Source organism: Heptranchias perlo, chromosome 13 (assembly GCF_035084215.1).
Source record: "Heptranchias perlo isolate sHepPer1 chromosome 13, sHepPer1.hap1, whole genome shotgun sequence".
Lineage (NCBI taxonomy): Eukaryota > Metazoa > Chordata > Chondrichthyes > Hexanchiformes > Hexanchidae > Heptranchias > Heptranchias perlo.
The window spans coordinates 21,708,720-21,722,905 of record NC_090337.1 but is presented as its reverse complement, the minus strand read 5'-3'; the positions used below and the strand labels follow the sequence as shown (position 1 = coordinate 21,722,905).

Genomic DNA, 14,186 nt, shown 5'->3' with positions numbered 1-14,186 from the left:
CCATAATCTAATGGCAGTAATTAGTTTTTAAGGCAGTGCATTTATCTCGGTTATAGGGCACTTGTGCTAAATTTTAACCTCCAACTTCTGTTTGTCACACAAGTGTCTCTACTGTACTCAGAAGCCAAGATAAATGCATCCGTCACTATTCATTTATGCCCAATTTCAAAGAAACAAAACCACACAAGCATGTTACCTTTGCTGACGCACATTAGAGGAACAGTTTAACTTCAAATAAGAAATGCTTCACTTCAAATTTTTTATTTTTCCAATTCACCTGTCACTGAATTATTTTTTTAAAACTGAATCAAGAAACATTTAACCTTTGAAGCTTGCAATACACAAAGGAATAAAGTTAGAATCTTAATTGTTTTGCTGTCTTTAGTGCTGTGTTTTTTTGGGGAGGGGGGGGAGGGGGAGGGGTGAGAGGGAGAAGGATGCCATGTCAGGGCAGCTGAAGGGAAGAGGAAAATAAACAGAATCACAATGGTTGAAGCTATAGTCCACCATCGGGAAGCAGAATGTATTATCAAGATGACAAAGTACCTCTCATGGTTGGGAGTGGAAGCAATGATGGGAGAGCTGAAGACTCAGCTCATGCTTGCATTTTTCTTGGTGACAGAATTGGTGGTATAACTAAAGGATTGCAGACTACTTTCTCTTGTATATTTGTGACTCCAAAGATGACGGTGACATACATTGCTGGTGTAGCAGGAAGGTACTATCTTTTTGGGAGAGAGAGAGAGAGAGAGAGAGAGAAAAGAGATGCACTATTATGTGCCTGATACTACGCAGGGGCACACTGGACAGTTGAAGATGCAGCTACATATTCATTACCACTAGATGCTTATCGTCCATGTTGTAATTAAGTTAATTAGTGATATGTAATCACTGCACAATTCTATGCAAACATTTCTCTTCCACCTTTTCATCAATGGAAAATTATATTTTGGTGGGGGAAGGTGGAGAGAAAACAAAATGTAACCTAAATTTAAACATTTTCCTCAGTGCACGAATACTCTCTTCAATGTGATAAGCAACAAATGAAGCTCTCGATATAATTACAAAACAAATTTCTCGTTAAGAGTAAATTTTACCTGGCTCCAACTCCAACTCCTCTCAAGTTAGACAAGGATCTTGGACTGGACTAAGATTACTTAGGGGTTATTTGTCTGGCTGATCCTCGCACCTTCCTTTCCTACCCCAACCCGACCTGACAGCAATAATGAGCTTTTGCTCCAGTGGAAATGCCATTGGAGAGACTGCAGTAGAAGCTCCGACTGGGAACATTTTCATTTAAAAAACACACAACTTATGTTGGCCTGAGAAATCTTGAGCCAGGCTCTTTTGAAATAAAATGTGTGGAATTTGACAGGGGTTATCTGATCTAATTCTGAAGCCTGCTTACGGCCTTTTATTGTATCTTTAATTCAGTGTGGAAATGCTACTGCAGTTCTCAAAAGAGTTAATCATGTTTTTGTTGACTGGTTTCAAGTGTTTCACCATATCTGCAATTTGTTGTGAATGCCAATGAAGTAAGTTGATTGGAGCACAGAGTAGAATGAGTGCTTTGCTCCTGCAAGTGGTGAGGGGAGTCAGCAATTCAGCCATTATCCTTTAATGCTCATTCAATAATGTGGACCCTTGAACTAAAAGTGTTATTGGACTTGGTCACTTATTCTAACAGAACGCTAACACTAATTCCATGGGAGATAAGTAACTAAATACTTAACTATCCTGCCAATGAAAGATCTCAGCTACAACAACTTGCATTTAACGTAGTAAAACGTCCCAAGGCGCTTCATAGGAGCGTTATCAAACAAAATTTGACACCGAACCACATAAGGAGGTATTAGGACAGGTGGCCAACAGCTTGGTCAAAGAGGTAGTAGGTTTTAAGGAGCGTCTTAAAAGGAGGAGAGAGCGGTAGAGAGGTGGAGAGGTTTAGGGAGGGAATTCCAGAGATTAGGGCCTAGGCAGCTGAAGGCACGGCCGCCAATAGTTAAGCAATTAAAATTGGGGACACGCAAGAGGCAAAAATTAAAGGAGAGTAGGGATCTTGGAGAGTTGTAGGGCTGGAGGAGTTTACAGAGATAGGGAAGGGCGAGGCCATGGAGGGATTTGAAAACAAGAATGAGAATTTTAAAGATTGAGGCATTCCCGGACCGGGAACCATTGTAGGTCAGCGAGCACAGGGGTGATGGGAGAATGGGACTTGGTGCTAGTTAGGACATGGGCAGCAGAGTTTTGGATGAGCTCAAGTTTATGGAGGGTGGAAAATGGGAGGTCAGCCAGGAGAGAATTGGAATAGTCCAGTCTGGAGGTAACAAAGGTGTGGATGAGGGTTTCAGCAACAGATGAGTTGAGGCAGGAGCGGAGACGGGTGATGTTACGGAGGTGGAAGTAGGCGGTCTTGGTGATGGAGCGGATGTGTGGTCGGAAGCTCATCTCAGGGTCAAATAGGACGCCAAGGTTGTGAACGGTCTGGTTCAGCCTCAGACAATCACCAGGGAGAGGGAGGGAATCGGTGGCTAGGGAATGGAGTTTGAGGAGAAGCTATCAGTGAAGGATCTCAGCACTGAAGTGCTGCAGAATTACATGGAATATACTTAGATTTCAACAACAACTTGCATTTATATAGCACCTTTAACATAGAAGAAATGTCCCAAGGTGCTCAACCTCCAAACACACTTCATACCACCAATTGCATTAATGTGTGGAATTAGAATTTAATTCCTGCCAGCTACCATTTTGTACCATTGTAGTGGTTTCAATAAAATGAGTCCAAATATATACTATCAAATTTGAAGGATTAATGATACCCCACCATGCAATTTTCCCAGCTTTCCCTTTCCAATTCAGCAGAGCCTTTATTGTGGGCAAATTATTATATACAGGGAAAAAGCTCAATGTTCTTGAGACATATTTAAAAAAAATTAAATCTCTCTCATTTATTATGCAATTACAATCAAGTAGATAAGATTTTAAAATCCATGTAATGAGCGTAAGCACTTTTACATACGCAGAAAAGCACAATATGTAAAGAAAATTCTCCTCCCAATACACTTACCCCTTTATCTCTTGATTTTGAATTGAATTTCACCGTCTTTAACCTGGCTCGTTCTTTCTTCTCAACTCTTATTGAAAGAGCAAAATAACAAAACCAAAAAATTTAGAATGGAACAGTATAGGTTCAAATACTTGTAAGTCACCTTAATGATGGCATTTTTAAATTGAAGGCCGGGTTTTCATTACTAAACGCACACAAGCCTATGAACTCAGCAGTATTTCCATTATCAACACTGTCAAGGGAGGCACATAAAAAATTAACCTACTTAGAGCTGAACAGTCTCAAAACTCTGCAGCCTAGAACCAATACGTATAAAATAGCATAGGCGGTAAAATCTGATTCACCTATCGTTTTATTTAAATATGTGAAACATATTGTGAATCAACCAAGTGCTGTTTATATTCTTTTTTTTAAATGAAAGCAGACTTTGAGGCGCTATGATTAGCTCTGCACATTCAATTCCTCACATTCACATTGAGCTCACAATCAAAACCTTATTGCTAGGAGGAGGAGTCAACTGGAGATCAGGAACTTCACACACAAACAAAAGGACAATCACTTTACAGCTGCCCTTCCACATCATCCAGCAGCAATTAGTGGAGGCTGCAAGGAGGCCTCTGGTTCTTTCTACTGACCAGGAAAGGTGTGCATCATGGAAAAATACATGCAGAAATGGGAGAAAGTAAAATGAATAGATACCATATGAAGGCAGTGTTCTGTGACTTTCTTACACTTATTTCAAATGGACACTTTAGAATGTTACCACCAATCAATTTCCTTTAAGTGGCTTGTAGCAACTACATTACATTATAGCTGCAATTTCTTCTATAATGGCAAATAGGTTATTTTTATACGATCATATAAAAATAGTAGTCAGGAACAAAACAGCATTCAATCCATCCACTTCACTCTGCTCTTTAGTCTATGTACAGTATGCGGATTCATCATCCTTTGGACTTTGAACCAAGCCCATATCGGTTTTGTTTTTTTTGAAAACCTCAAATAAGCCAACATTCACTGTACCAGATCCTACCCATTTTCATACAAGTTAAAACTCTTTACATTAAAATTCTAATGGTAAAACAGTTAAACCACAAATGTAATTTAATTCAAGATTTTCTTAACCTACAATCATGTCTTCTCATTCCCTTTTCTTATTAAGGGGCCCAACATTTAAGCACCAATTTGCTTCTCAACTTCAAAATCTTGGATTGTATCTCCTCCCACCTCAAGAACCATTTTAGCTCTCTTAACAGTTCGTAGCTCATTAATTTAAGGCTCAGCACCATGTCCGTTGCCCTTATTTAAACTCTTTCCAATGCACAGGTTTTTAAAAGCACAATGAGTAAAATTGGGTGTAATATTTCAAATCTATTCTCACTCAATGCTTTGTAGATCTCCTTGGACTTGTATTCAGTGGAGTATACATCTCATTTGCTTTGGCAATTGTTGCTGCACAGTGAAACCTTTAATATTTAGACAACCAGCTTACTCAATACTACCACTGCTGCAATTTGATATGTATAATTTACTGCGTAATCATACCTTCTATTTTAACACTAATATGTATTATTTTGCATTCCTCAATATTAAATGCCATTTCCCATTCACAACAAAGCAGCCACTGAGAGGCATCACCCAAGGCTGCTTTGGGTACTTTCAAAAATCAGATTATTGGGAGCTTATCGACATGCAAGACGACTAAAGAACCTGATCCTGGAGTATTCCCTTTCATGAATTTCTATATGCAAATATTAATCTACTATTCAGTACATATTGCCTTGAGCTGGTCTTTGTTACACCAAATAAGGAAAAACCTTTTTCACAAGAGGTGGATGAAAGTGGCAAGTTATGGACTTTGAACTGGATGAAGGACATCTCAGCTATGTGGCTAATTAACAAAAACCCTGCAGCACTCTGTCTGAGCAGTGCAACTTCATTTTAGACTGACCAAAGGTACATGCAATTTAGATAATTGCTACCATAAATGGATAACAAGTTTAAATGAATCCAAGTTTATAACAAGTTCCTGTGGTATTTACAAGCACTTCTCAGGTCGTCAGGTCTTAGAAGAAAAAAAAGCAAGTCATGCTGAATAATTACATTTAAAAATGTGAAAACAATCCAAAGAGTCTGAAATTGAATCAAGTTTTCAAGTGAATGCACAGCCAGAAATGTCTGAGAAGGAAAAATGTCAAATAAATCCGAATACATTAGAATACAGCAGCTTTGATTATTTGCTCTTTTTAAAAGGAAGTACATGAATATTATTTCAAATCTGCAATACTTTACATCAAGTAGGATTCACAGAACAGAAAACAAAAAAAAAGTTTGAGCGATGAAGGATCTGAGTTGCCAGCGATTAATTAGGCATCACAACATTGACTCCGGACCCCATGAAGTCTCATGGCATCAGGTCAAACATGGACAAGGAAACCTCCTGCTGATTACCACCGACTGCCTTCCTTCAGCTGATGAATCAGTCCTCCTCCATGTTGAGCACTACTTGGAGGAAGCACTGAGAGTAGCAAGGGCACAGAATGTACTCTGGGTGAGGGACTTCAATGTCCATCACCAAGAGTGGCTCAGTAGCACCACTACTGACCGAGCTGGCAGAGTCCTGAAGGACATAGCTGCCAGAATGGGCCAGCGGCATGTGGTGAGCGAACCAACACGAGGGAAAAACCTACTTGACCTCGTCCTCACCAATCTACCTGTCGTAGATGCATCTGTCCATGACTGTAATGGTAGGAGTGACCACCGCACAATCCTTGTGGAGACGAAGAACCGTCTTCACACTGAGGACACCATCCAATGTGTTGTGTGCACTACCACCTTGCTAAATGGGACAGATTCAGAACAGATCTAGCAGCTCAAAACTCGGCATCCATGAGGCACTGTGGGCCATCAGCAGAATTGTATTCCAGCACAATCTGTAACCTCATGGCCTGGCATATTCCTCACTCCACCATTACCAACAAGCCAGGGGAATCAACCTCGGTTCAATGAGGAGTATAGAAGAGCATGCCAGGAGCAGCACCAGGCGTACCTAAAAATGAGGTGCCAACCTGGTGAAGCTACAACTCAGGACTACATGCATGCTAAACAGCAGAAGCAACATGCTATAGACAGAGCTAAGCGATTCCACAATCAATGGATCAGATCAAAGCTTTGCAGTCCTTCCACATCCAGTCGTGAATGGTGGTGGACAATTAAAGAACTAAGGGGAGGAGGAGGCTCCGTGAACATCCCCATCCTTAATGATGGCAGAATCCAACACGTGAGTGCAAAAGACAAGGCTGAAGCGTTTGTAACCATTGTCAGCCAGAAGTGCCAAGTGGATGATCCATCTCGGCCTCCTCCTTGGCCACCATTACAGAAGCCAGTCTTCAGCCAATTCGATTCACACCACGTGATATCAAGAAACGGCTGAGTGCACTGGATACAGCAAAGGCTATGGGCCCTGACAACATCCCGGCTGTAATGCTGAAGACTTGTGCTCCAGAACTAGCCGTGCCTCTAGCCAAGCTGTTCCAGTACAGCTACAACACTGGCATCTACCCAACAATGTGGAAAATTGCCCAGGTATGTCCTGTCCACAAAAAACAGGACAAATCCAATCCAGCCAAATGCTGCCCCATCAGTCTACTCTCAATCATCAGCAAAGTGATGGAAGGTATCGTTGACAGTGCTATCAAGCGGCACTGACTCACCAATAACCTGCTCACCGATGCTCAGTTTGGGTTCTGCCAGGACCACTCAGCTCCAGACCTCATTACACCCTAGGTCCAAACGTGGACAAAAGAGCTGAATTCCAGAGGTGAGGCGAGAGTGACAGCCCTTGACATCAAGGCAACATTTGATCAAGTGCGGCACCAAGGTGCCCTAGTGAAATTGAAGTCAATCCGAATCAGGGGGAAAACTCTCCAGTGGCTGGAGTTATACCTAGCACAGAGGAAGATGGTAGTGGTTGTTGGAGGCCAATTATCTCAGCCCCAGGAGTTCCCCAGGGCTGTGTCCTAAGCCCAACCATCTTCAGCTGCTTCATCAATGACCTTCCCTCCATCATATGGTCAGAAATGGGGATGTTCGCTGATGATTGCGAAGTGTTCAGTTCCGTTTCTTAACTTCTCAGATAATGAAGCAGTTCGTGTCCACATGCAGCAAGACCTGGACAACATCCAGGCTTGGGCTGATAAGTGGCAAGTAACATTTGTGCCAGACAAGTGCCAGGCAATGACCATCTCCAACAAGAGAAAGTCGAACCACCTCCCCTTGACATTCAATGGCATTACCATCGCCGAATCCCCCACCATCAACATCCTGGGGGTCACCACTGACCAGAAACTTAACTGGACAAGCCACATAAATACTGTGGCTACAAAAGCAGGTCAGAGGCTGGGTATTCTGCGGCAAATGACTCACCTCCTGACTCCCCAAAGCCTTTCCACCATCTACAAGGCACAAGTCAGGAGTGTGATGGAATACTTTCCACTTGCCTGGATGAGTGCAGCTCCGACAACACTCAAGAAGCTTGACACCATCCAGGACAAAGCAGCCCACTTGATTGGCACCCCTTCCACCACCCTAAACATTCACTCCCTTCACCACCGGCACACTGTGGCTGCAGTGTGTACCATCCACAGGATGCACTGCAGCAACTCGCCAAGGCTTCTTCGACAGCACCTCCCAAACCCGCGACCTCTACCACCTAGAAGGACAAGGGTAGCGGGCACATGGGAACAACACCACCTGCACGTTCCCCTCCAAGTCACAGACCATCCTGACTTGGAAATATATCGCCATTGGGTCAAAATCCAGGAACTCCCTACCTAACAGCACTGTGGGAGAACCTTCACCACACGGACTGTAGCGGTTCAAGAAGGCGGCTCACCACCACCTTCTCAAGGGCAATTAGGGATGGGCAATAAATGCTGGCCTTGCCAGTGACGCCCACATTCTGTGAACGAATAAAAACTGTATGGACCAGCAAGCCTTTTCCTGTCTGTCATTTCTCATGGGCTCGAATTTAGCAGGCCTGCGGGTTCCCAGCGGGTGGTCCTCCGGGAGCGTGGAAAACGCGGACGGCTAATCGTGTGCGTCCCCCACGCGATCGCGGGATAATTGACCTGATTAAGCCCTGCTTCCGGGTTCTCCGCTCCCCAGCTGCGTGCCGGCCGGCTGCGCATGCGCAGTACCGTCGACGCGATGTAGGAGCTCCACTTAAAGGGGCAGTCTCCCAAAGCCCCTCCTGCTGCAAGCAAGAGGTTTGAGACGATGGCTCAGCAAAGGGGAAAGGCTGCGCCCCGTTTTTCAGACCTGGCACTGCAGCTGATGCTGGAGGGCGTGAGGAGGAGGAGGGAAACGCTCTTCCCAGAAGATGGACGCAAGTTCCCTGCCGCCGCCACCAGGAAGGCATGGGCAGAGGTGGCGGTGAGCAGCAGGGGCAACACCCCAAGGACTTGGGAGCAGTGCCGCAAGCGCTTCAATGACCTGACTAGGTCTGGCAAGGTGAGTACACCAACGCACCCTCCCACATTCCGTCCCCACCATCACGGCAAACAGATCACAACCCCTCCTGCACAGCCACCACTGCGCTCCATCAGCAATCCTCACAGCCACTCATTCACCATCCTCGCCGTCCACGCAAGTACCCACCGTCCCTGACCCCACCCGAACACTACCACACACCCCAATCCCCATGCAATGGGATGGGCACGTGGCCCATGCATCCTCCCATCCATCCGCGCCACGCTCAACCCAACCACACCGATGCTCGATGCGTCTCACGATGCAATACGCACCCACTCACACATCTGTGTTTTGCCTTCACAGGAGAAGAGAAGCAAGAACGATCGGGAAAGGGCACGCACCGGAGGTGGGCCGCCGCAAGTGGTGGAGCTCACCGACGCCGAGGTGGAGGCGCTCGACCTCGCCCGCACGCGACATTGCCTGTCGGTGGCTGATGGCGAGTGTGTCGCTGCCGAAACGGCCGGTAAGGCAAAGCTGACACTCAACACCCATGATCGCGAGTTACCGTATCATCACCTGCCATCAGGCGCACTGTCAAGTTGGTCCACATGCCTCAAAGTGCCCTCTGTTCTCTTGCAGGTCCGTCTGTGTGTGAAGCGATCGTGGAGGGCGATTCCTCAGAGGACATGGCGGTCTCTGAGGGTGCATCGTCACATCAGAGCCAACCATCCACCTGCGCAGAGATACGCACCTCGGTGGGTCCCCCTCGCCAACTAGTTGGGGTAGCACTTGGTGAGTCACCGCGCACGAGTGAGCATGAGCAGACCCTGGTGGCAGGGGCAGCCGCGGAGGGTCCGCGACGGAGGGAGCACTCATCTCCAGGCTCTGCTCAGCCGGACCCAGATGCTGAACCCGGGGGGCCACCAGTGAAAAGGAGAGTCGTCGAGGGGCACCAGCTAATTGCTGAGGTACTGGGAGAGGTGCCGCGCGCATTGTCCACAATAGCCCAGGCGATGGAGGAGTCCAACTCCTGCATGTGGCCATTGGTGGCGCAGGCACAGGAGGGTACTGGCGACACAGTGTCGCGGGTAGGTGCGGGACTGTCTGCGGTGGAGGACAGGCTGGCCTCCCTCGAGCGTCACGCACAGCTCCAGATCGAGTCCATGCAGGCCCTGACAACGTCTGTACGGATTCAGGGTGAGCAACATTCCGCCGCCATCAACAGGCTGACGGATACACTAGGGGTGGCCTTGCAAGGCCTCACACATGCCATCCAAACTGCCGTCCAGCAGGGTGGAAGGGGTGATGTGGGCCGAGGCCAAGAGAGGGATGATGGTGACCGGGGACATGGAAGCGGGGACGCTTCTCAAGGCGCCCCCACGTCCCACCCGTCGCCCACCTCTCAACCAGTACCCGCAATGGTGCCTCCTCTCCAGGTGGCCGAGTCTGCCCCTGCCCCGGTGCAGGAGGAGCAGTCTGTGGAGGTGCCGTCACGGGCACCGAAACCCAGGGGCCGTCCGCCAAAAGCATCTACCCGGTCAAGGCAAGAAGACGAGCAACCTGCCACTACCTCTGCTGGAGCCACAGGGGTAGCACCACGTAGGGGTTCCCGGAAAAGAATTGCAAAGGCGTTATAATCACAAAGGGAATACACCAGGGTGTTTATTAATTTGTACATTTTTTTTAATATAATGTCACATTGGAGATATTAAATACTCTATTCTCACCACTCCTGCCACCTCTCGTCCATTCTTCCGCGGCCTGTGCAATAGGTGCGTTCCGTGGAGGCCATCATGACGGCGAACACCTGCTGCCACCCATTGGGCACACTGCTGTGGGTGCAGGATTACTGGCAGCACTCTTCAGTGGAGGGGGCTGGTATGGCCGCTCGCATGTGCAGGTGAGGAGATGCGAGCGCCTCTCAGTGTCTGACTCTAGGAGAACCGTTGACGTATGAGTGCCTCCCTGGCCCGGCGACCATCCCGGTGAGTCGTGGTTCGGCGCATGGGTCGTCCACTATCCTCTGGCGCGTCCTCCTCCTCCGCCGCCTCCTCCTCCTCCGCCTCCTCCTCCTCGCCCTCCTCAATGTGGGTGGCGGGTGTGGATGGGGCCTCCTCCAGCGGCACCCCTCTCTGTTGGGCCATGTTGTGCAGGGCACAGCAGACAACTATGATTCGTCCCACTCTGAATGGTGTGTATTGCAGCGCTCCCCCAGAACGATCAAGGCACCTGAAGCGCATCTTGAGAAGCCCTATGGTCTGCTCAATTGTAGACCTGGTAGCAGTGTGGCTGTCATTGTACCGACGCTCCGGCTCGGTGATGGGGTTCCTCAGAGGTGTCATGAGCCACGTGTGTAGGGGATACCCCTTGTCGCCGAGGAGCCAGCCGTTGCCGGCGTTGGGTGCCTGCAGGATGGGCGGGACGGCGGACTCCCTGAGGACGAAGGCATCGTGGCAGCTGCCGGGGTATCTGGCGCACACGTGTAGGAATCTCTGGCGGTGGTCACAGATGAGCTGGGCGTTCATGGAGTGATACCCCTTCCTGTTGATGAACAGCCCTGGCTCATGCGGAGGTGCCCGTATTGCGATGTGGGTGCAGTCGATTACACCCTGCACCCGTGGGAAGCCGGCCATGGCATGGAATCCAACCGCCCTCTCCATCTGGCTGCGCTCGTCCATGGCGAAGTTGATGTAGTGCGAGGCCCTGCGGAACAACCCATCGGTGACCTGCCTTATGCACTTGTGTGCAGAGGACTGACAGACCCCGGTGATGTCCCCGGTGGCACCCTGGAAGGAACCGGATGCGAAGAGGTTGAGGGCAGTGGTGACTTTGATGGCGACAGGTAGGAAGATGCTGCTTGGTCCATCAGGGAGCAGCTCGTCGTTAAGGAGGCTGCAGATGTCGGCGACTACCTGGCGATTGACTCTGAGCCGACGTATGCACTGCTCCTCGGAGAGGTCCATGAAGCTGAGCCTCGCTCTGTACACCCTGTGCGGAGGGTAGTGCCTCCTGCGACGCATCTCTCTCTGCGGTTGCCCTCCCTCCTGCTGTGCAGGTGGGTGTGCCGCAGCACCGTATTGGGGGGCCCCACGTCTCCGAGGCGGACGGCGTGGACTGCGAGGCTGCTGGGGCTGGTCATCCTGTTCGTCCTCCGACGATGTCAACGCACCACCCATCTGGCAGGTGTTGGTCTGAGGGGTTGTGCAGGGTAGGTGGGTGGGTCCTTGGACTGGGGCTGCGGTTTCGTGTCGGTCTGTCCTCTGGCTTGGCGGGGGGTGGTGGAGGGCAGGGGTTGCCCTATGTGACGCGGTGGCCTCCTGCGTGGGTGAGGGCTCTCCCCCGTGGAGCGCACCTTGGCACCTGCCACAGGCTGCTGGCTGCAACACGCCTGGTTGGAGAGGGACTGTTTCCCCCAGTGTGTGAAACTCACTGCCTTGAACCTAAAATCCCACACTTCCTCTTTTGACAGCTGCTTCAGCTCATTAACTGACCACAACGAGCAAGGTAAGTACTCTCAAGTGGAACCCCGCTGGCTTTAATTGCCTGCGGGATTCCCACCAGCGGGGCTTGCGCGCGCAGCCCCGCACGTCAGCGCGGTACCCGGAAGTGGCCGGGATTTCGTCGCAATCCGGTCACGTGACCGGATATCGGGATTTTCGGGGCCGCCCCGCTGGGAACCCGCCGGAAACACGATCCCAAAATCGAGCCCCATATGTTTGCAAGTGCCTCACACCCTAACTTCCAATATGCAGCATCCTGTACCTGTCCAGTTGGTGCCAACACTGTAAAAGCTCTCTGCAAGGTTATCATTCTTACCTCCTCTGAATCCACAGTCACTCCGAGCTCAGTGCCAGTTGGACTCTGGTCTACCAGCATTCTCCCTCCATGCTAGACCTTTCACTAAGATGCCCTGTAATCTGGAATTCTCTTCCTAAACCTCCTTGCATTACTTTTGTCTTGCACCACCTTCAAAAGCTTCAAAACCTCTCTCTTAGATTGCACCTTCAGTCACTTTTCAATTATTCTTCCACTTCCTGGTTGATATTCTCTGACCCCGTTTAAAGTGCCTAGGGATGTTTTATTATGTGTAAGTATATAAGTGCATGCATTTGCTTTCCTGTTCTTCCTCATTTTCAACTCCATATGAGTGTGTTAGATTTTTTAACTTCCTTCCTAACTACTCTTTTGCTGTTATAATATTGGAATAATTTTTGGGCATTGTTTGCATCTACTACTTTGAACCTTTAAGGATCTCCCTTGGTGCTACAGATTCCTTTTATGATCTGCTTCTACATAATTTTTTATTCAGTCCAACAGTCACCCAACCTTCTCCACTGGTCTGCATTTCAGCCTCAGTGGGAGGAGGTATGTCTTGACATTAGATATCAAGCCCTGCTGGCTCGAGCGCCATTGGACTTTAATGCAGAGGGGAGATTGTTCAATTTGGTGTTTTGGCCAGTGACTGCCATCAGCATTGAGAGGCTAAATGGTTTCTCATGGCTACACTACTAATGTCAAAACAGAGAGATTTCTCTTATTCTGCTGAATGCTTAGATACATACTGACTAAAAAGCCAAAAGTACAGTTCCAGTACCGGGTTTGGAGTTAACGTGAGAGGTCTTTTAAAATTTTAATTGCCAATCACAACACCGCCTGCAGTTGTAACAAGTACTGCTGGTAAACGTTTCTCATTGACAAAGCCCAACTAACAACTTGCATTTATCTAGCCCCTTTAATGTTGGAAAACATCCCAAAGTGCTTCACAGGAGCGTAATCAGACAAAAATTGAGACTGAGCCAAAGGAGGAGATATTAGGATGTGTGACTAAAAGCTTGGTCAAATAGGTAAGTTTTAAAGAGGGTCATAAAGAAGGAGAGGCGGAGGGGTTTAGGGAGGTGATTCCAGAAATTAGGCCTGGCTGCCATTGATGGGGCAGTGAACGAGGATTGCAAAAGAGGCCAGAGTTGGAGGAACGCAGAGTCCTTGGAGGGTTGTAAGGCTGGAGGAGGTTACAGAGATAGGGAGAGGGAGCGGTGAGGTCATGGAGAGATTTGAACACAACGATGAGAATTTTAAAATTGAGGTGTTGGTGGGCCGGGAACCACTGTGGGTCAGCGAGCACATGGTGATGGGGGAGTGGGACTTGGTGCAGGTTAGGATACAGGCAGCAGAGTTTTGGATGAGCTCAAGTTTATGGAGGGTGGAAAATGGGAGGCCAGATGGCAGTGCATTGGAATAGTAGAGTCTGGTGGTGTTGGTTGAGGGATACATGTTGGCCAGTATACCGTGAGAACTCCTCAGCTCTACTTCAAATAGTGCCATGGGATTTTTTTTTATGTCTACCTGAGAGGGTAGAAGGACCTCAGTTTAACATCTCATCCGAAAGGCAGCACCTACGACAGTGCAGCCAGCACTCCCTTAGAACTGCATTGGCGTGTCAGCCAAGATTAAGTGCTCATTCTGGAGTGGGGCTTGAACCCATGACTCAGAGGCGAGAACTCTACCACTGAGCCAAGGATGACAGCTACTAGAACATTCCATCTTAATAACAAGTTTGCCAGCTATATTTTGAAATATATTTTATATAGAATGGGAAAAATAATTGATTTCTGCATTGAGATATTTGGAAACTGAGGAAAATGCT

The 14,186-nt window shown here is 48.2% G+C and overlaps 1 protein-coding gene across 5 annotated transcripts in view; it reads right to left on the bottom strand.

The window, feature by feature from the left end:
• LOC137331368 (disks large homolog 1) overlaps nt 1-14,186 on the bottom strand; it is a 371,837-nt gene that overhangs the window by 24,996 nt on the left and 332,655 nt on the right. For all 5 annotated transcript variants that reach the window (XM_067995121.1, XM_067995123.1, XM_067995124.1 and 2 more), the window contains one exon: nt 3,071-3,137. In XM_067995121.1, the coding sequence (XP_067851222.1) occupies nt 3,071-3,137 (67 nt within the window). The remainder of the gene's footprint in view (nt 1-3,070; nt 3,138-14,186) is intronic.